Source organism: Callionymus lyra, chromosome 13 (assembly GCF_982586985.1).
Source record: "Callionymus lyra chromosome 13, fCalLyr1.hap1.1, whole genome shotgun sequence".
NCBI classification, from domain to species: Eukaryota; Metazoa; Chordata; class Actinopteri; order Syngnathiformes; family Callionymidae; genus Callionymus; species Callionymus lyra.
In genome coordinates this window covers 9669664-9689884 of record NC_141830.1, presented here as the reverse complement: position 1 = coordinate 9689884, position 20221 = coordinate 9669664, and the positions used below count along the sequence as shown (strand labels likewise).

General features: G+C 41.6%; 1 protein-coding gene and 1 pseudogene across 2 annotated transcripts in view; one reads left to right on the top strand and one right to left on the bottom strand.

Moving 5' to 3' along the window:
* The window catches only part of vps13b (vacuolar protein sorting 13 homolog B), a 304204-nt gene continuing 283983 nt past the window's right edge, over window positions 1–20221 (bottom strand). For both annotated transcript variants that reach the window (XM_087805873.1, XM_087805872.1), the window contains exons 52-67: window positions 19030–19237; window positions 15804–15992; window positions 15586–15732; window positions 11983–12245; window positions 10647–10774; window positions 10389–10585; window positions 8991–9103; window positions 7266–7686; window positions 5739–6111; window positions 5488–5664; window positions 5250–5420; window positions 2421–2597; window positions 1833–1935; window positions 1564–1732; window positions 504–584; window positions 1–404 (exon numbers count right to left, since the gene is read on the bottom strand). In XM_087805873.1, the coding sequence (XP_087661999.1) occupies window positions 156–404; window positions 504–584; window positions 1564–1732; window positions 1833–1935; window positions 2421–2597; window positions 5250–5420; window positions 5488–5664; window positions 5739–6111; window positions 7266–7686; window positions 8991–9103; window positions 10389–10585; window positions 10647–10774; window positions 11983–12245; window positions 15586–15732; window positions 15804–15992; window positions 19030–19237 (3166 nt within the window). In that variant the 3' untranslated portion in view covers window positions 1–155. The remainder of the gene's footprint in view (window positions 405–503; window positions 585–1563; window positions 1733–1832; window positions 1936–2420; window positions 2598–5249; window positions 5421–5487; window positions 5665–5738; window positions 6112–7265; window positions 7687–8990; window positions 9104–10388; window positions 10586–10646; window positions 10775–11982; window positions 12246–15585; window positions 15733–15803; window positions 15993–19029; window positions 19238–20221) is intronic.
* LOC148067283 (uncharacterized) lies at window positions 16164–16872 on the top strand (annotated as a pseudogene).

Here is a 20221-nt window from a genome sequence, read left to right as displayed (position 1 = left end):
CTCTGACCAAGATGATTCGTTTAATTTCTCTTTGGGATTTGTCGGATCAGTACAAAAATAAGGCAAATATGTTTACAAACAATACAAACAAAGTTCCTGGATCCAGATATTGCACTTGGAACGTCGAGTTGTAGACGAGTCAGCAGTTTTTAGTGTCAGTGGAAGCCCACCCGCAGCGCCCGGTCCTTCACCATCACGAACCTGCTGACGAACACCCTGGCGAAGGCGGGCTCCACCAGGTAGCGGTAGGACTTGGTGACGGAGCGAGGCGGCTCGGCCAGGGTGACGGGGGGCTGCTGCTGCAGGGAGGCGGGGGTCGGGGACAGGAAGTGCGAGGCCCGGGTCACGTAGTCCACCAGCCGCTGGTACTGCTGCTCCGACAGGCGCTCGCGCACGCCGTCGCCCTGAGGAGACGTGTCACCGTGATTATTGTGTAAATAAACGTGTTCTGATAAATGTTTCTACACGTTTGTGTTTTTGATCACGACCTCTTGACCTCTCACCTCTGAGTCACCGGCGACCGTCTGATGGTGCAAAGTGAGGGTGAGCTCGTCCTGACGCCACGTCGACTGTTGACACTCCACCTGTGGACGCGTATCTCATCATTTTAAGCAGGTTTTTCTTCAATAAAACTTGTTTTATGGTGAACATATACCCAACTCTACTGCAGTAACTGTAGATCATGAATATTCAAATGATATACAACATTGATTTATCACTAACTTTCAAGTATTTCTTCTGAATACAATGAAAAGTTCAGATATTAATTTTATAGGGCTGTGTATTGGCAAGAATCTAGTGATACAATGTGTATCTTGATACGAGGAAATAATACGATATATTGTGATACTGTAGTAACAAGTATATATTTGTAGTTGAAGTCGACGATGATTTGCCTGCTTGTAAAGGAAAAAAAGTTTTAAAACCGCTCGTAACTAATTTTCATTTGTTTTGAAACCAAAATATGTCCAAACACCAGCTTTAAAAGCTACTGGACTGTATCCTCTCGTCCTCAGTCATCACCGGGATGTAGCGGGATTTTATTGTTCTTTTAAATGCAAAGGATGTAATGACCATATGACAGCTGCAAGTTTCATTTTAACACAAAAATGAATAAACAACTTAAATATTTTCATGTTAATTGTAAATAAAAAAATATTTTACATAAACACACTTCATGAAATATATATTTAAAAAATAACTATAAAATATAAAATGTTTTGGCAAAAAAACAAGTACATATTTATTTAAACCAACGATACGGTTTTTGTCTATTCATTTTATTTAACAGTTTTGTTTGTTATTTTATTAAATTCTGTTAAGTATATTCAAATGTATTTATTCTTTTTTCTATTCCCACTTTAATCTACAAGTCTCTTCTTATAATGTGTTGTATATTGTTTATTTTATTTACATTTATTTCCATCAATTATATTCCATGTACACCACAAACAATAAATAAACAATGTTTTTCTGATGGTGAGACATCTCTATGTAAATGTGCTCCCTCTGGTGGCCCCAGACGTCACTGCAGCTCTAAGATGTGATGGTTTGAAGACTGACCTCAGTGATGGGAAACGCCTGCTGCTGCGTGTCTTCGCTCAGACTGACCACGAACAGAACCTCGGAGGTCAGCAGCAGGCAGCCGGCGTGCTCCTGACCCGACCCGCTCACGATGGTCACCTCCAGCGCCATGTGCAGCTCCGGCCGGCCCAGAGACTGCAGCATCTTCCTGCAGCCACCAGGGGGGGGGGGGGGGGGGGAGATTCAGAACTTAGAAGGTTTTTAGAAAAGTTTTTGAGAGCGTCTGAGGGAAAGGTCAAAGGTCGTACCAGACGTATTTCAGGTGGCTGTTGGGGGCCTGAGCGCTCTTGTCGTCCGAGGGCAGGTAGAGTTGTTTGGGGAGCTGCCAGAGTCCAGCGCCGTGAAGGATCCCTGACCAGACAGACGCACACTTTAGATCATAAACTACATTAAAATCATTCTTCTTTATTATAGATAATTCTTGATTTATTTATATTCAATCAAGTGAGTATAAAATCAAATAATTCGATTTTTATATACAATTAACATTCAAATATTGATGGTGTTTGTTCATTTTTGTGTTGCAATTCAGCTTCCGGTCTCTAGATGGCAGCAGTCAGTGTGTCCCCCATAGCTAAAGGAACAATGAAATACAGCTGAGGAAGAGAGGATACAGTGATTCCAGCAGCTTTTAAAGCTGATGTCTGGATATATTTTGTCTTTCAGTTTTATTTATTAAACCACACAAGGGTCGAAAAATCACAAGATGTCACTAAAATCGTTACATAAATTATGTGTTATTACTATTATGTTTTACAACATGTATCAGTGTATTGATGTGAGTGTGGAAGTGTGTGTGTGTGTGTGTGTGTGTTCTTGATTCTCGATGGTCTCACCATATCCAGTTTGAGAAACCAGCTCAGCGGCGCCCCCTATAGGTTTGGTGAAGACCCCCACGATGCCTTTGCCCACCCCAGAGATGACGCCTCTGGCTTTGCTTCCTGCCGAGCTCTGGACCTCCCAGCTCCTCTGGAAGTTCTGCATGGGCTGATCCACGATCCCTGCGATGGCTCCTGCAAGAACCACCAGCATTGAGAGACTCACACATGTGTGTGTTTATGGGTGTTTTTGTGTGTGTACATGTGTGTGTGTGTGTAAATGTGTTTACGTGTGTTTGAAAGTGTTTCGATGTGTGTGTACATCTGAGTGTGTAAGTGTGTGTACATGTGTGTTTAGAGGTGTTTTTGTGTGTTTGAATGTGTTTTATGAGTGTTTACATGTGTGTGTGTATACTGTATGTGTTTGTGAGTGTCTACTTCTGTGTGTACATCTTAGTGTGTACATGGATGTGGACATGTGTGTGTTCATCTAAGTGTGTACATGTGTGTTTATATGTGTTTACATGGTTGTGTATACATGAGTGTGTGTGTACATGTGTTTACATGGGTGCGTGTGGGAACATGTGTGCGTACATGAGTGTGTGTGTACATGTGTGTACATGAGTGTGTACATACATGTGTGCGTTCATGAGTGTGTTCATCTGTGTGTGTACGTGAGTGTGTGTATGTATGTGTGAGTGTGTACATGAGCGTGTGTACATGAGTGTGTACATGAGTGTCTACATGCGTGTGTACATGAGTGTGTGTACATGAGTGTGTACATGAGCGTGTGTACATGAGTGTGTACATGCGTGTGTACATGAGCGTGTGTACATGAGTGTGTACATGAGCGTGTGTACATGAGTGTGTACATGCGTGTGTACATGAGTGTGTGTACGTGTGTACATGTGTTTGCATGCGTGTGTGTACATGAGTGTGTGTACATGAGTGTTGTATATATATGTATTATGATCAGTATTATCTTGATCTTTAAAGTATATACTTTATTGAATATTGTTTTGATAGTTTAAGCGCTTTGTGATCCTGGTCTGGAAAAGCGCTATACAAATAAATATTACTTACTTACTTATTTACTTACATGAGTGTGTTTATCTGTGTGTGTGCATGTGGTTATATATGTGTGTACATAAGTGTGTTTATCTGTGTGTGTGCATGTGGTTATATATGTGTGTACATGAGTGTGTTTATCTGTGTGTGTACATGTGGTTATATATGTGTGTACATGAGTGTGTTTATCTGTGTGTGTACATGTGAGTGTGTACATTAGTGTGTGTTCATTAGTGTGTGTACATGAGTGTGTTTTCAAGAGTGTGTACATCTGTGTGCATACATAGGTGTGTACATGAGTGTGTACATGAGTGTGTGTACATGCGTGTGTACATGAGTGTGTGTACGTGTGTACATGTGTTTGCATGCGTGTGTGTGTACATCTGTGTGTGTGCATGTGGTTATATATGTGTGTACATGAGTGTGTTTATCTGTGTGTGTACATGTGAGTGTGTACATTGGTGTGTGTTCATGAGTGTGTTTACAAGAGTGTGTACATCTGTGTGCGTACATAGGTGTGTACATGAGTGTGTGTACATGAGTGTGTGTACATGAGTGTGTGTACATGAGTGTGTGTACATGAATTTGTTTATGTGTGTGTGTACGTGTGTGTACATGAGTGTGTGTACATGAGTGTGTTCATGTGTGTTTGACATGAGTGTGTACATGAGTGTGTACATGAGTGTGTACATGAGTGTGTGTACATGAGTGTGTAGATGAGTTTGTGTACATGAGTGTATTCATGTGTGTGTGTACATGAGTGTGTAGGTGAGTGTGTTCATGTGTGTGTGTACATGAGTGTACATGAGTGTGTACATGAGTGTGTACATGAGTGTGTACATGAGAGTGTACATGAGTGTACATGAGTGTGTACATGAGTGTGTACATGAGAGTGTACATGAGTGTACATGAGTGTGTACGCACACGGCTCAGGACCAGAGGAGAGAAATCTTTTCAGGCTGTTGCTCCTAAGCTTTGGAACGATCTTCTCTCTCTTTGCGCTTGATGGATCTACTGACTCCTTTAAGAAACATCTTAAGACGTTTCTATTTGTTCAGGCTTTTCCTTGAATTACTCGAACTCCTGTGTTGTTCTCGGTGTTGTCTTGATCTTTGAAGTATGTACTGTTTTGAGTATTGTTTTGATTGTTAAAGCGCTTTGTGACCCTGGTCTCGAAAAGCGCTATATAAATATATATTACTTACTTACTTACTTACATGAGTGTGTACATGAGTGTGTACATGTGTGTGTGTACATGTGTGTACATGAGTGTGTACATGAGTGTGTACATGAGTGTCTACATGAGTGTGTACATGAGTGTGTATTTGAGTGTGTAGATGTGTGTGTTCATGTGTGTGTGTACATGAGTGTACATGAGTGTACATGAGTGTGTACATGAGTGTGTACATGAGTGTCTACATGAGTGTGTACATGAGTGTGTACATGAGTGTGTAGATGTGTGTGTTCATGTGTGTGTGTACATGAGTGTACATGAGTGTACATGAGTGTGTACATGAGTGTGTACATGAGTGTGTACATGTGTGTGTGTACATGAGTGTGTACATGAGTGTGTAGATGTGTGTGTTCATGTGTGTGTGTACATGAGTGTGTACATGAGTGTGTAGATGTGTGTGTTCATGTGTGTGTGTACATGAGTGTACATGAGTGTACATGAGTGTGTACATGAGTGTGTACATGAGTGTGTACATGTGTGTGTGTACATGTGAGTGTGTACATGAGTGTGTACATGAGTGTGTACATGAGTGTGTGTTCTCAGACCTAACAAACTGATGCCCAGGCGAGACAGTCCTTGTCTCAGTCCGTCCCCGAGGCTCTCGGGCAGTTGTCTCCTCCACTCCTCCTGCCGGTTGTAATGTTCCTCGTCCAGAGACAGTCGGTCCATGTTTCGAGCCAGACTGGTGGCCAGGTTGGTGATGGACGTCAAGGTTCCTGACGGTTTTCAAACACACGTAAGGATTCCACGGAACCCCCGGTCGGGCGAACGACGACCCTCTACCTTTGGAGATGTGCTTGACGAAGGAGGTGGTCCCCCTGGACACGCCGCTGACGAAGGCCCCGGGGCCCCGAGTCAGACCCTCGTACGGCAGGCGGAAGAAGTCGGACACGCCGTTGCCGATGCTGCGCACGAGGCTGGCGGGGCTGCCCAGGATCTCCAGCGAGCCCACCACCCATCCTGACCCCGGGACACACAAGGCTTCAGACTCGGCACCTCTAGGAACCCCCCCCCCCGAGGACGCGGGGACTCACCGGCTCTGAAGAGGGCCCCGGCGGCGTAGTGCAGGACCAGAGCGTGGACCAGCTGGCGGGCCGTGGTGCAGAGCGGGCCCCTCTCGAACAGAGAGAAGGCCAGCGGGGTGTGGTCCGAGGCGATGTAGAGCTTCAGCGACGCGTGGATGCTGACCAGCAGGTGGACCGGCTGGATGACCAGCTTCTGCAGGCGCACCGGGCGCACCAGGGCCTGCACTGCCTGGCTCACCTGCTCGGGCACGTCGGCCCGGGACCCTCGGACCCTGGCGGAGGGAAGCGCCGACTCGGGGATGTAGGTGCTGAAGAGGGTCTTGACGTAGTAGACGAAAGTGTCCTCCAGGTAAAGACGCGCCGGCTGCAGCTGGACCCTCACCTGAGAGGAGACCCACGTGTTTACAGATCCCTCGCTGCGTACGGTGAACTCCCATGATGCTTTGCTTCACACCGCTCGTCACTGGTCTCTACAATATATCGCATAAATTAAAGTCTACGTTTTCTGTGTCGAAAGGGATCGACGGCCCCGATTGGTCGGCTGGGCGGCAAAGCACAACAGGAGTTTTAGAGAAAGAAAGTCAACTGTGTAACAAAAAGACATCAAACCGAGACAAAAGTGCGTCTTGAAGGACAGATTATGTGTATTTATGCAGGAATATTTAACAGGTGAGAGTAAAACAAATAAAAACTGTAGTAATCACGTAAAAATATTAATTAATAACAATTAATTATCTTTATTATAATTGTTTAATACTTCTTAACTGAAATCATAACTAAATATGAATATAATTCCCATGTTTTCTTCCTACATTTGGAAAAGTGTATTTATATGAAAATTAAATGTTTAAATAAACAAAGTATTTCAGCATCAATAACTTTGAATTGTCGAATTTAACAATTTAAAAGTTGAAATGTTGTTTTTTAAGCATTGAAATGTAATTTCTTATTCATTTATTTAGCTAAAAAATATATATAAATATCAAAAGGTTCACTTTGTTTGTTTTTTTATTGAAAAATTGATTTCAAAAACTTGTGTATTGTGGGCTTAATTTAAAATGTTTAATTTATTTAGTTAAATATGTCAATATTATTATTTTTATTTTATTAATTTTTATATTGAATTTAAAATTCCTAGAAAAAGGAAATGTTAGATTTCAGATAGATATACACATATATATATTTAAATGATTGGAATTAAAATAACTGTTAAAAAATGCTCAATTTTGAAAATATTTAATCTTTTAATTATAAAAAACGAACAAAGAAATTCAACCTTAACTTTCCCTTGATTTTCTGGAACTCCTGTTGTGTTATCAGTTTTATCTTGACCTTTAAAGTATATACTTTTTTGAGTATTGTTTTGATTGTTTAAGCGCTTTGTGACCCTGGTCTGGAAAAGCGTTATATAAATAACAATTACTTACTTACTTACTTACTGACTAACTTACTAACTTAAATATGCACATTATTGATTCTAACTGCTCCATTAAAAACCCCTTCAGCCTCTCAGTACAGAATGAAGAAGCGACTGACCTCCTCCACGGAGCCTCCTCGCTCCACACTCATGCTGAGCTGCATGAAGCTGCAGACCTTGAGCTCCTGCAGCAGCTCCGGGCAGAAGGCAGGATTTTCTCCGACGCTCCAGGGACCTCCTGCTCCGGCTCGCTGCTCCTGGCACAGCAGGACGGGGAAGTGGAAGCTGGCGCGACCGTACAGCTGGTTGTCCACCTGCAGCGAGGACACGTAGAGCTCCAGCAGGGAGGCCGAGGTCCTCAAGGCCGACAAGGACTCCGGGTCGGAGGGCAGGGTCGGCTCGAGAGCCGGACTCAGGCTGAGCAGGACCTTCGTGAGCGTGAGGCGCAGAAGCTCTACGGACCCGGTGGGGCTGGTGATGTCATCATTCAGCGCCACGCTGGCCTCGCTCAGGAGGACGGTCACCGAGAGCTTCGTGGATCTGAGAGGAGCAGAGACGCAGGTGAGTTTTGAACATAGAAATATTCTTGAAATATTCACACAAGGTGTGTGTGTGCGCGGCCTAGTGGCCATAGGCGTCACTACATGTATACACTGTCATGGAAAAATGTCAGTGATATAAGAATATTGAATTTAAAATAGAAACTTTTTTTTTTTTATATTGCAATGTTTTTGAGGCATGAACATAGTATTGTCTGCCGGTATTATACCAACATTATAAAGCTATGAATGAAGAAATATTTAATTTATTTTTGAATAATTGGAATTAGAATATTAAACTGTGAAAAAATTATACAAATAGAAAAAAATAAATGACTCCTTTTGAAAAGGATTAAGAAAAAGAAAAAAACATTTAACATTTCAATACAGAAATGATGAAATTAAATTATTCAAAAATCAATTAAAACAATTGAACCTTTTTAACATGGATATATATATATATTTTTAAATGAATTAAATCCAAACAAATGTAACCTTTTAATATAGAAATATATTAAACAAATATTGTATTCATTCATTAAAACAATTTTAATTGGTTAATATTAAATTAATAAATTCAATTTTTCAATAATAACTAAATTAACTTTCAATATATACTTTGTTTAATTAAATGATTCAATAAAACAAATGTGAGCTATAATATAGACACTATTGAACTAAAGCATTCAATTAAAACAATGTATTGATTATGATTGATGATTATTGAACATGAGGATATGATGTGACGTCGCTTTATTTAAAAATATATTTTTAAATTATCTTATTGTTGATTTTGAGAGAAAAGAAATACTTACAAGAACAGAAAATAAAAAATAAAGATACATCTGGAAACCACAACATAACGGTTTAATATAAATATAGAATTAAAATTCAATACAATTCTATTTGTAAAAAGTTATATATATATATATATTTTTTAAATTATGCATTTAAATATTAAATTAAAACAAATAAAACGTTTAATATAGAAATAAATAAAATAAATCATGAATTTTCATTATTTATGTCATATGTCACTGTAATGTAAGTTCTATTGTTGGTTTTTTAAATTTATTGTAATTTATTAATTATAATTCAATTTAATTTATATATAAAAAAAATGGTTTATTCCACCAACTGTGTTGTGTTTAAAACCCCACAATAAATATGTTGTGATCCTGATAAATATATCTATTTTAATAGTTTAATAACATCAGTTCTATCTTTAAACATTCAACATGTGGGTCTAAGATCGACTCTACTGCCCCCTACAGGTCATGTAAGATACACACGAGTCAGTGGTACCTGCTGTTGCTGACGGCCTCAGTGCTGCCCTCTGCCGACAGAGTCAAGACCAGCATTCCTCCTTCGAACTCCACGTCCACGTACATGCAGCCGAAGCCAGGCAGGAACACGACCTGACGACCAGTCAATCAAAGATGTATCGTCTGCAAGAACTCATTCATTTCACATGCGTCACTCGTGCAACATAAGTTTTTGAAAAAGGATTCCTGCTGAGAGCTTCACCCACGGCAGTCAAAACAAGCTTCACCTCTGACCTTTCACCTCAGCCACACAGGCCGGAGCTCAAGGTAACACGAGAGAGGAAGCCACGGCCCGACCCGAGTCTGCTGCCGACTCTAGACACAACACCAAACATGACACGCTCTCGCTGAGGTCACGCCAGTCCACTCACACACATGCCTCGCTGAACACACACACTCACGGCCACACACACACACACACACACACATGCACATGCAAGCACAGACACACACATGCAAAATCATGCACAGACACTTACTTACAGACGCACGCATAGACACACACATGCCAAATCATGGGCACACACTCACAAACACACACTTACTTACAGATGCACTTATGCATGCACACACTCACAAACAGATACATGAATGTACACAAACACACTTAGGCATGTAAGTGCACAAACCCACACAAAAAACACCCATGTAAGCAAACACACACTCATGCACACACAGATGCATGCAAACACACACACACGAAACAGACACTTACAGATGAACACACACACACACACACACACACACACACACACACACACACACACACACTCACAAACACACATTCATGCACATACACACACATGTACACACAGACACACACTCACAAACAGATACATTAATGTACACAAACACACTTAGGCATGTAAGTGCACACACACAGACATGCACACACACTCACAAACACACACTTACAGATGCACACATACACTCACAAACAAGCATTCATGCACACACACACAAATGCACGCACACATACTTACAAACAGATACATGAATGTACACAAACACACTTAGACATGCAAGTGCACAAACACACACAAAAACTCATGTAAGCAAACACACACACTCATGCACACACACACACACACAAAACAGACACTTACAGATGCACACATACATACACACACTCACAAACACACAGGCACATACACACACATTGTCTTGTTCCACACACACACTTTGAAAATGAATGATTATATTTTATTTAATTCAAAATATTCAAATTATTTAATTTAACTATTAATAAAAGATCAATATAGATATAATTTAATTAAATTAATTAAAAAAACAATAATTCAATAATTAATAAAACCACTTTGAGGATAAAGTTAACAAACACTTCATCATCACCTTCACACCAACACCGAGAACGTACCTGAGTTCCGGGCGAGTTGATGTCGACCGGGTCGGTCCAGTCCGAGGTCCTCTGGTCCGTGCTGGTCTTCAGCCGGACCGTGGGCAGAGACTCTCTGGGCCTGCAGTCGGGGAAGGAGGAGGCCTGGTGCTGGAGCTCGTGGTGCAGCGAGCAGTGAGCCGGCAGAGACACGCAGTAGATGCCGGTCCTGGGCGGTTCTGAGAAACACAGCCATGAACACGTGGGACTCCAGTGATGGACGCAAGTGTCTCCGCTCACCTCGGACGCTCTCCTTCAGCAGCAGCGAGACTGGACTTCTGTTCCGGATCAACATGCGGGGACAAGGGTCCTGGTTCAGGGTGAGGTACGTCACCCCGAGGTGCTCCTGGAACGTCAGCACGACGGCCCTGAAACACAAGGAATTATTAGAGTTTTTTAATACTTAAAAAAAAAAAGTTTTTATAACGTTTTGAATTGAACTTTAAGTTAAACTAATGTGTGGATTTAAGTGTGTCTTAAATTAATATTGGAAAATTATCTTAAGCCCCGTCCACTGAAAACTGAACCATAACCACACCCACTCTGCTGTGATTGGTCAAACATTAAAGTTTGTCACTGCGCGTCATCAATCCCGGAAGTCTCCACCTCCAAGGGACTCGTTGTATAAACAAAGCGGGGTGTGATTACAGCTGGCTAAAAGAAGAGTTTAAGCCTTTATTACGTCATAATGGACTCCGCTCTCGTAACCTCTCGTTCGCCCAGATTTCAGACGGGGGTGAACTTCAAGTTCATCCATCCATCCATCAATCTAACCTATCCATCCATCCATCCATCCATCCATCCATCCATCCATCCATCCATCCATCCATCCATCCATCCATCCATCCATCCACCCATCCATCAATCCATCCATCTATCTAACCTATCCATCATCCATTCATCCATTCATCCATCCATCCATCCATCCATCCATCCATCCATCTATTCATCCATCCATCCATCCATCCATCCATCCATCCACCAATCCATCCATCACTTCATCCATCCATCAAACTAGTCAAGAAAAACAGAATGATTTGTTGAGTCCACGTTTTAAACTGGACACGACAGTCCCTGAGCAAAGCTTTTCTTCTCAGCTGGCAGTGTCCGGTTACCGAGCTGTCCTTCAGTGGTGTTGACGTTGGACAGTCGTCGTTCATGGAAGCCATATTTCATCGGTGACAAGAGCTCAAACAACCACCCACAGGTCCGACATCACACACATCGCGGCTCTTTCCAAGCCCAACATCAGCCAGATCTGCCGCGCCGCAGCCAGGCGGTGACACACTTCTTCTGTGCTGCTGCCACTGGCTTCAGACTCTAATCTCTTTCTACCACCTCATAAGACGGGCTCAGGGAGAGAAAAAGAATTGAAAAATCAAAACATTAGGAGGGTTGAGAAACACGGGGCAGAGCCGGACAGTGGAAACACGTTGAGGGTGTTCCATTGCTTCATCGCCGGCGTTTAACAAGCTGTGACCACTCTCGCTTCACGTCCTGTGCCAGTTTGGTTCAGAACCCTGCTCTCAAATGGACCGTCAGCGCCAGCGGGTCAGGAACGCTCGGGTGCACCCACCTGCTGTGAGGGCCACCTCCGGAGTCGGCTTCCCCGGGAACGGACACGCTCTGCCTGGGGAGGTCCGCTCGGACCGGGGCGGGGAGGCTCCAGGATCCGGCCCCCGGGAGGGAACTGAAGAGCATGTGTTTGAGCGGCGGCGCCACCTTCTCCTGGTCCGGGGCTTGGAGGAGGTCCCAGAAGGGCACGGAGCACGGTTTGGCCGAGGACGACGTCTCCGACGGAGCCAGCGTGAACGCCGACGTCGCTGGAACGTCAACGGGCTGATGGAAGACGAGGGGATGAGAAAATACCAGTGAATAAAACCAATAAACTTGAACATCGTTGTCGGGGAAACTGAGTCTATGAGAAGATCTTTGTCAGAACTGCTAATGTATGAACAGAAAAAAGTATAACTTGAATAAAAACAAAAGTTTAAGTAAGTCTACCTGTGAGTTTGTGTTTCATTCATTCATTTTTTACCCCTTTATCGCATTATCGGGGTCGTGGGGAGACTGGAGCATATCCCAGTTTCATTGGGACAGAGGCAGGGGACACCCTGGACGGGCACAGTCGCAGTAAACTGAAGGTGTTAAAGTAGCACTAGTACTTTCCTAGTTAAAGCCTGCATTAAAGCTGCAATACATAAAATTCAACACATTGTTTCTGGCTCCCTCTAGTGTCAGAACAGTCTGGTTATTAGGAAATATATGTTTAATAATAATAATAATATGTTTTCACCATACTATATGGATATTAAAAAGCACTGTATACATTTACAAAAGTAATTCAAATCATATATTATTTTTATCGTAAATTTTTTTCTTGTTTATTTATATTCAATTAAGTGTGTGTAAAAAAAAAAGAAACTCATTTTTTTCAATTTAGAATGAACGTAAATATTCACAGTGTTTGCTCATTTGTTGTTTTAATTAAACTTATGGCCGCCAGATGGCAGCAGTAATTATATCCACAACAGCTGAAGGATCAATGAAATCCTGGGAGATCCCAGCGATGACTGAGGACCAGAGGATACAGTCGACTCTAGCAGCTTTTAAACCAGATGTTTGGACATATTTTGAGTTCCATTAATTCAACCAAAAGAGAGCAATCACAATTACAAGATGTCACTAAAATTCGATGCCTCTTTAAAATGATTACGAAAACTATGCGAATGTATCGAAATATATGGTATCAAATTGTACACTGAGCGGAATGTATGGCATCAAATTGTGACCTGAATATATCTCATCATATAGAGCTGAGTGTATCATATTGTGATTCAAATAAATAGTATCATGAGGTGAATATATCAAATTGTATCGTGAGATTAGTGAATCGCTGCAGCCCTAGTGTAACTGAAACGTAATGGAACCTCTGTTGAGAAGTTGTCAAATACCACATCTGCAAAAGACAACGTTTTTGTTTGTGTTTTTATCCGGTAACTTCAAAAATTCCTTCAGTACTTCATATAAAATGCATCTCAGACCCACTGCTGTAAAGTTTGTTGGTCACATGGTCTCTTAATACTTTAAATGTAAATTTTCCCGAGTCACGACTGAACAAAATTAAATAACTCTTCACAGAAACCGTTATAAAAAGTCAGAACGTGACACAGTGCTGCTTCAATAATGATCAAAACGACTGTTATTCTGCGGTAAAGTGTGCCGCGGATGAAAAGAGGGAACATAAGACGTATGGAACGCCAACAAAAGAACGGACTGCTATTGTTCTCTTTCATTCTTCACACTGAGCTTAGTGCTAAATTGGTAGCAGAGACACCGAGCTGCCCAAGTTTAGCAGCCAGTGTCAGTGAGCAGCGAGCGTGATGTATGGACGCACTAGAAAGACATTCCTGTCCTTGTTTGTGGTCTCTGTTATTGTTAAATCATCACCCACTATTTGTTTTTTATATCCTCTTTTTTTAAAAAAATGTTCTCCAGTCAATTAGTGGCCACTGGCAAGACCCGGCCGTTCTTCTCCGCGAGGATCTGAAGGATCATTAAATGACATCACCGCAATGTTGCTCTCTCTTTAGGGACAAGCAGCAGATGAAAGCAAGACGCCAAACCTGCATCCAATTCCGGGTGTTTGTCTAATATTCCTATGAAGTGCCATTGCCACATGGTGAGAGGAGCGGGGGACGTGACAGCGAGCAACATGATCCCATGGAAAACGCTCCGCTACACCCTTGCAGTGTGTGGTAGAAACTAGATGTGCGTCTGAGTAATGCGTGCAGGGAATACACGGTATGTGAGGTCTGAAGTAGACACGACGCAGGACTACACACTTTCACATCCGCGCTCCCAGCGTTCGGCGTGCACGTTCGTGCACGGACTCAATTAGCTTACTTTGGAAGGTTTACATCCAAAAGTGTCATTTTACTGCAAAGGAAGGTGTGACCTTTAGCCACTGATGGAAATGTGTACTTTTTTACAGTTGCTTCAGAATTTATATATAAGGAAAGTATTTCATGAGCTCTTAAAATATCTCAAAAATGCATTTTTAAGGACAAAAACTGTAATGTTGAACATGTTTTAAATGTCATTGTGAGTAAAAAAAAACGTTTATATCGAGGAAAATTACCTTTACCATACCGTTGATGCTAGGGCTGTTAGAAAATATCCATATGGCGATATTCTTTTCCACCTTACTGTATTAATACTTGCGAGCCCTGTTTCAATTTAAAAAAACAAATAAAAAATGTTTTTTTTTGTAATCATGTTTTATGTGTTATGTGTTTTATGGTTTACAGTCCAATAAAATGTGTGTCAAATATTCATGTCGTTTGCAACGTCCGGCCACTAGGCAGAAGTCATTTCTAAAGGAAAAATGAAATCCTGCACCATCGACTGTGTACGAGAGGATACAGTCGTCACCAGCAGCTTTTAAAGCTAATGTTTGGACATATTTTGTTTTTAAAACAAATTAAAGCAGTTACGACTTCGTCAAGAGTCATGTGGTCTGTAAATTCTGTAACACCAGAGTCAAGTATTCGACAATACTACACATATATACTTGATCTTACAGCATCGCAATATATTGGAAATATATATATATATACAGTATATATAAATGTTATTCTTTAAATCTTGAATTTAATAACAAAAGCATAATTTAAATCTCAAATTCAAGGAAAATATCAATTTTTTTTAAAAACAATTACATTTTGAAATTAATTAATTAAAAAACAAGGACGAAAGAAGTGTGGTGGGCGCAAGTCAGCTACTGCATCTGCAACACAATACGATTTTCAAGATAACCACATAAACTGTACATTTCCGAAATGACTTGAATGAAACACACGATTTAGGAGTGTCAAAAGTAAATTGTAAGAGGTATAAAAAAAAAGAATTTGAAGTCAATTTTCTCTGTAGAAGAGGGTTCCTGTGGCAAACGTTTCTTGATGTTTCGTTGTATCTTTTTTGCTCTTAACAACACTACCATCTAGTGGCGGCTATGTGAATCGGTAACGTATCTGTGAATCAGATTTCTTGGGAAAAGAATGTTTAAAAAAAGTGGTAAATGCATGTAAGTCTGATTCACAAATTTCACGAATGTTCTGCGCTAAAAATGTATTTTTGTTACGTAAATGAAAGAACAAAATAAAGTCATGGGTCTTACCTGCTCGTCAGATCCCAGTGTGTGGTAGCTCTGCACAGGCCTGCACTGGATCATATGCGGAGTGTTGTTGATGACAATCGTTCTGTCTTCTATCTGCAAGATCTGGATCCCATGCCTCACCGAGGACGACACACAGAACTGACACAGCTGCGATGAGGAATGAGGAAGTGAGTCGGGTTTCTCTTTAGCGTGACACGTTAAAGAAACACGTCGCTGACCTTCTGTGGCCCCGGGAAGGACCCCAGGGTGATGTCGGCTTCCACGTATCCTTCTTCGTCCAGAGTGACCAGCTCGGCGCCGGCGTCCTCCTTCCATCGGGGGGACGTCAAGTCGTGGACCAGCTTGAGCGCCGTCGACTTGTGGACCGTGTTCGTTTGTGGCCAGTAGAGGCCGATCTGAAAGGCTTCCTGAGAAGGTGGAGGACAACAAACTCAAGTTAATCTGTTTTAAATCTGATCTGGATAAAGAAACGAATTGTTTAATCCATACGAATAAGGACTTAACTGGGTTTTGCTCAAATTTATAGCCTATAGTCTTGAGGTCAAAGAACATACAGAAACTAGCGGAAGCAAACTCTCTGAAGGCCTGGCAAACATCAACAAAAGTCAGCTTCCCGGAGAGTACAAATTGTGGTGCTACAACTTCAGATTGTACCGAAAGGGTTACTGTATGTGGCAACTAAAGATAAGCGAAATTCCATCCTCAACAGTAAACGCATTGCCAACTCCAACAAACGAAAGTGCCAGAGCTTCTCTGACAAAGTGTTGTTCGGGGAAACTTCGCTGCAGCTGTCGATCCAGTCCATCACTAGGCTAGAAGCAGGAAAAAAAGGCCAGATTGGTCCTCGAGCTAAAAGAATCCTCGGACCCTACAGTGAGGAATGCACCTTTACCAGTCCGAACGGGCCGCAAGAGGCAAGCAGAACCAGAGGTTTCTAAGGCCGTTGTCAGGCTCCGGCAACAGGAGATAGTTGGGACGGTGCAATTTTGGAGAGCAGGGCTAGGTTGGGACAGTTCTCAACGCCTCTGGTCCGAGGCCACAAAGAGGGAACGAAAAGCCATGGTTGAGGAAGAGGTTTCAATATCACAAGGCCGCCAAGGAAGATGGAGCACTTGGGAAGGAACCGTTAGGAGACCCATGAGCTGGGTCAACCTGTGGCAGATGCCCCAGGGTAGACTTGGCTTTCTGCTCAGGGCAACCTACGACACCTCGTCATGTCCGAGAAACCTCCACGAGTGGTTCGGCAAAGGAGGAGAGCTTTACTCTATGCAGTGCACCCAACCCTAGCCTACAGCACTTGTTGTTGCTCTGACGCAGGTATGGTACAGACGGCGCCATAACCGAGTCCTGACAAAACTGGCCGAAATCATAGAGAGCTGCAGACAAGGGGTCAACCGCCAACCCAAAGCCAAACAGCTTCCTGTCATGTTCGTGAGACCAGATCTCGAAGCCCCAGGTGCGTCCTTTCTCAGGCAAGAGACTGGAGCATGAAGGTCAACGTCGGCAAACAGCTACAGTTTCGCCGCGAAATTACCAACACCTCACTCCGACTAGACATCATGCTTTGGTCTGCAGCGGCAAAGCTGCCATGATTATACAGCTTAACATCCCCTTCGAGGAGAGAATCCTAGCCGCCCACGAGCGCAAATATTTGCCCTTTGTTATCTCTTTGCACTTTGTTCTTTTTGCATTTAGTTCTTGCTTTTATGAAACTCTTTGTGCCTTCTTTTGTCTGCTTTAAACTGGAAATCGAATTTCCCAAAGGAGATCTCCAGAGGGATAAATGAAGGCAATCTAATCTGATCTAATCTAATCTAATAACACAATTTAAAAAAGCTGCCTGAAAAAAAATCGAAATAATCACTTTAATAGTTTAACTGGAAGATTTCTCTCTTGTTTTCAGACCAGACATAGTTGTGGGTAAAAACCCCTGCAGATCAGCAGTTTGAGAAACATTCAAAGCGGCACATGTGGCACCAATAATCGCCACATTTCAGGTCTTAACTGCACACATTCTAAACAAATCACGTCTTTATTAAGAGGGTCACTGTTCGATGATGAAATCTTCACCCTACGTGGCGCCCATCGGAGCTTAAATAATACTTCAAATAATACCAAAAGTCATTTACTACTCTTTTAAGAGATCGCAATGCTTTCGCGTGTGTAAAGTTTGTGTTGTTGGAAACAGTTGGAAAAACCACATTCGGACGCTTCAAAGAAACTCTCTGGGACGCAGATCTTCTTGCTCTTGAAGTGAATCCACTCGGGGAGTCATGTGCGCTTCACATGAGCGCAGGCTTCGTCACAAGACGTAACACAGATGCCCCCCGAAAAATATTTCCCGCACACATCTGGCGAGTGCAGCTCGGTGGCATGGAGCAACATGCCAACTCAACCAAGCAGTCTGTCATGAACCAATCAGATCAAAGAGATCTTTGCTGCTCTTGTTGTGGTGCGACGACCAGCTGGCTCTCATGTAGCGACGCTTGTTTCTCATTCGATTTCACTTTTTTTTTTTTTTTTTTGGACGGCCTCAGTCCTAAAACTACATGAACGCCACAGATTAAAGAACTAAACTCTATAACTGAGCATTTATCTGCCATTTGTTCACCCTTTACAATCTTGCTCTTTTGTGGATTTTATTTTTGCTCACGGTACTAAATACACATTTACCAACAAAACAATAAAGTCCCACGATGCCCTTCTAACACACTGCACTATTTAGTCGTCACAATACTGCATTTAAATTATTCTTTGTCAAAAGTGATCAAAAGCAGTGATTGGTTGGCTGGGCGGCAAAGCACTATGGAAGCTAAATCAATATTTTTACATAATATTATGTTCATTAAAACTCATGTTTTGTTTGTTTAATTGTCAAAAGCATTAATAAATAAAACAAACCAATGAATAAATACGTACAATTTCATGTTAATACAATGACGTAGGTTTTTAAGAGTGTTTAAAATGTGTTCGCATGTAGACGATGTTAGTAACAGTTTGAGAAAGGTTTGTAAAGATTGAGACGCCTCAACAAGTATTTAAATAGTAGAAAATTAATGGGGATAGTAATCCCTGCAGTAAACGACAGACAACTGTACAACCTTGAAGGTCAAGAGAATGTATCAAGTATTTAATAGGTCAATAATTCAATTCTAATGCCTCTTATTTACTTTAAAAAAAAATAATAATAATAATACATATGTTCTTACTGTTCTCATCTGTAAAAGGAATTTCTGTTGATGACTCATTATTTACTAAATATATAGTTTTTTCTGAAATCTCCCCTCACAATACAAAGGAATTAAACTTGAAAAAAATGTGATCGTTTTTAGTGTTTTTGTTATTTAATGTTCAGAATTATAGCCCAAAACAAAGAATGATGAATGAAAAAATAATTGATTGACTGAGGACTTGCCCCTGAATGGAGAGGTCAAAGGGTCGTACCTGGAAGTTGGGCGGCACGATGACTTTGCCCGCAGGAATCTGCAGGACGATGTTTTCTCCCTCGAAGAGCCACAGGTCCCAGTGCGAGTGGTTGGCCAGGAGGGCCCAAGGAAGCAGCTCCACCAGCAGCGTGTTCAGGCCCAGCTTCCAGCAGGACAGCTTCACCTGCATAGGACTGTCCCATTGAGCGAGGGCCTCCAGCCCCGACCTGCATGAAGAACACACTCATGAAAGTGGATTCAAGTTACTCACATTAGAACACTTCAAATGTATTTGTTGGTCTTTTTAATCAGGCACTATATAAAACTCGAGGACCAAATTGTGGCTGTCCGAGCCATTTAATTTGGCCCACAAGAGCTTCAAACAACTACCTAATTCAAATATTTTTTGAGCTTCTGTCTATTGCCATTACACTTAATCCATTTTGACATATTCATAATATATTAAATACACACAGAAAACTATACATCTAAGTCACCCTTCAGGGAAGTGCAAAAACACAATACATTACTAATAATTAGGGGTGTTAATGTGCAAGAATCTGGCGATACAGGGGCAAATACGTCATATTGCGATACTGTAGTAACAAGGATATATTTGTAGTATTGTCGAGTACTTGGTGTTGCAGTATTTACAGACCACATGACTCTTGACGAAGTTATAACTGCTGTTTTTATTTGTTTTAAACCAAAATGTGTCCAAACATCAGCTTTAAAAGCTGCTGCAGTCAACTGTATCCTCTGGTCCTCAGTTAATGGTCTGATTTCAATGTTGTGTGTAATGACTGCTGCCATTCTATCGCTGCAGTGCTGTTGAATATCGCTACAGTATCATGGAAAAATTTATCTCCATATAATGATGTATCAATATTTTCCAACACCCGTACTCATAATACTTGCTAATAATTAAACTTCCACTAACACTGCATGTCGATATCAGGAATGCATTACCCTCTGAAGACATAATTTTGAGCTATTCTAAGAGAGCAAATCCATTGACATGACACTTAGTTTCAGGCTGGGCTATGAACCTCTTGACCTTTTATTCACTTTGATTTATCTTTAACACTTCAATGTATGTATTTTTCATTTATTTAAAGCCAATGTCCAATATTTACTTAAACTGGATACAATAATATTAACATTTTATAGCATAAGTGGCTTCCGGAAGTACTTGAAATGACAAATATTTC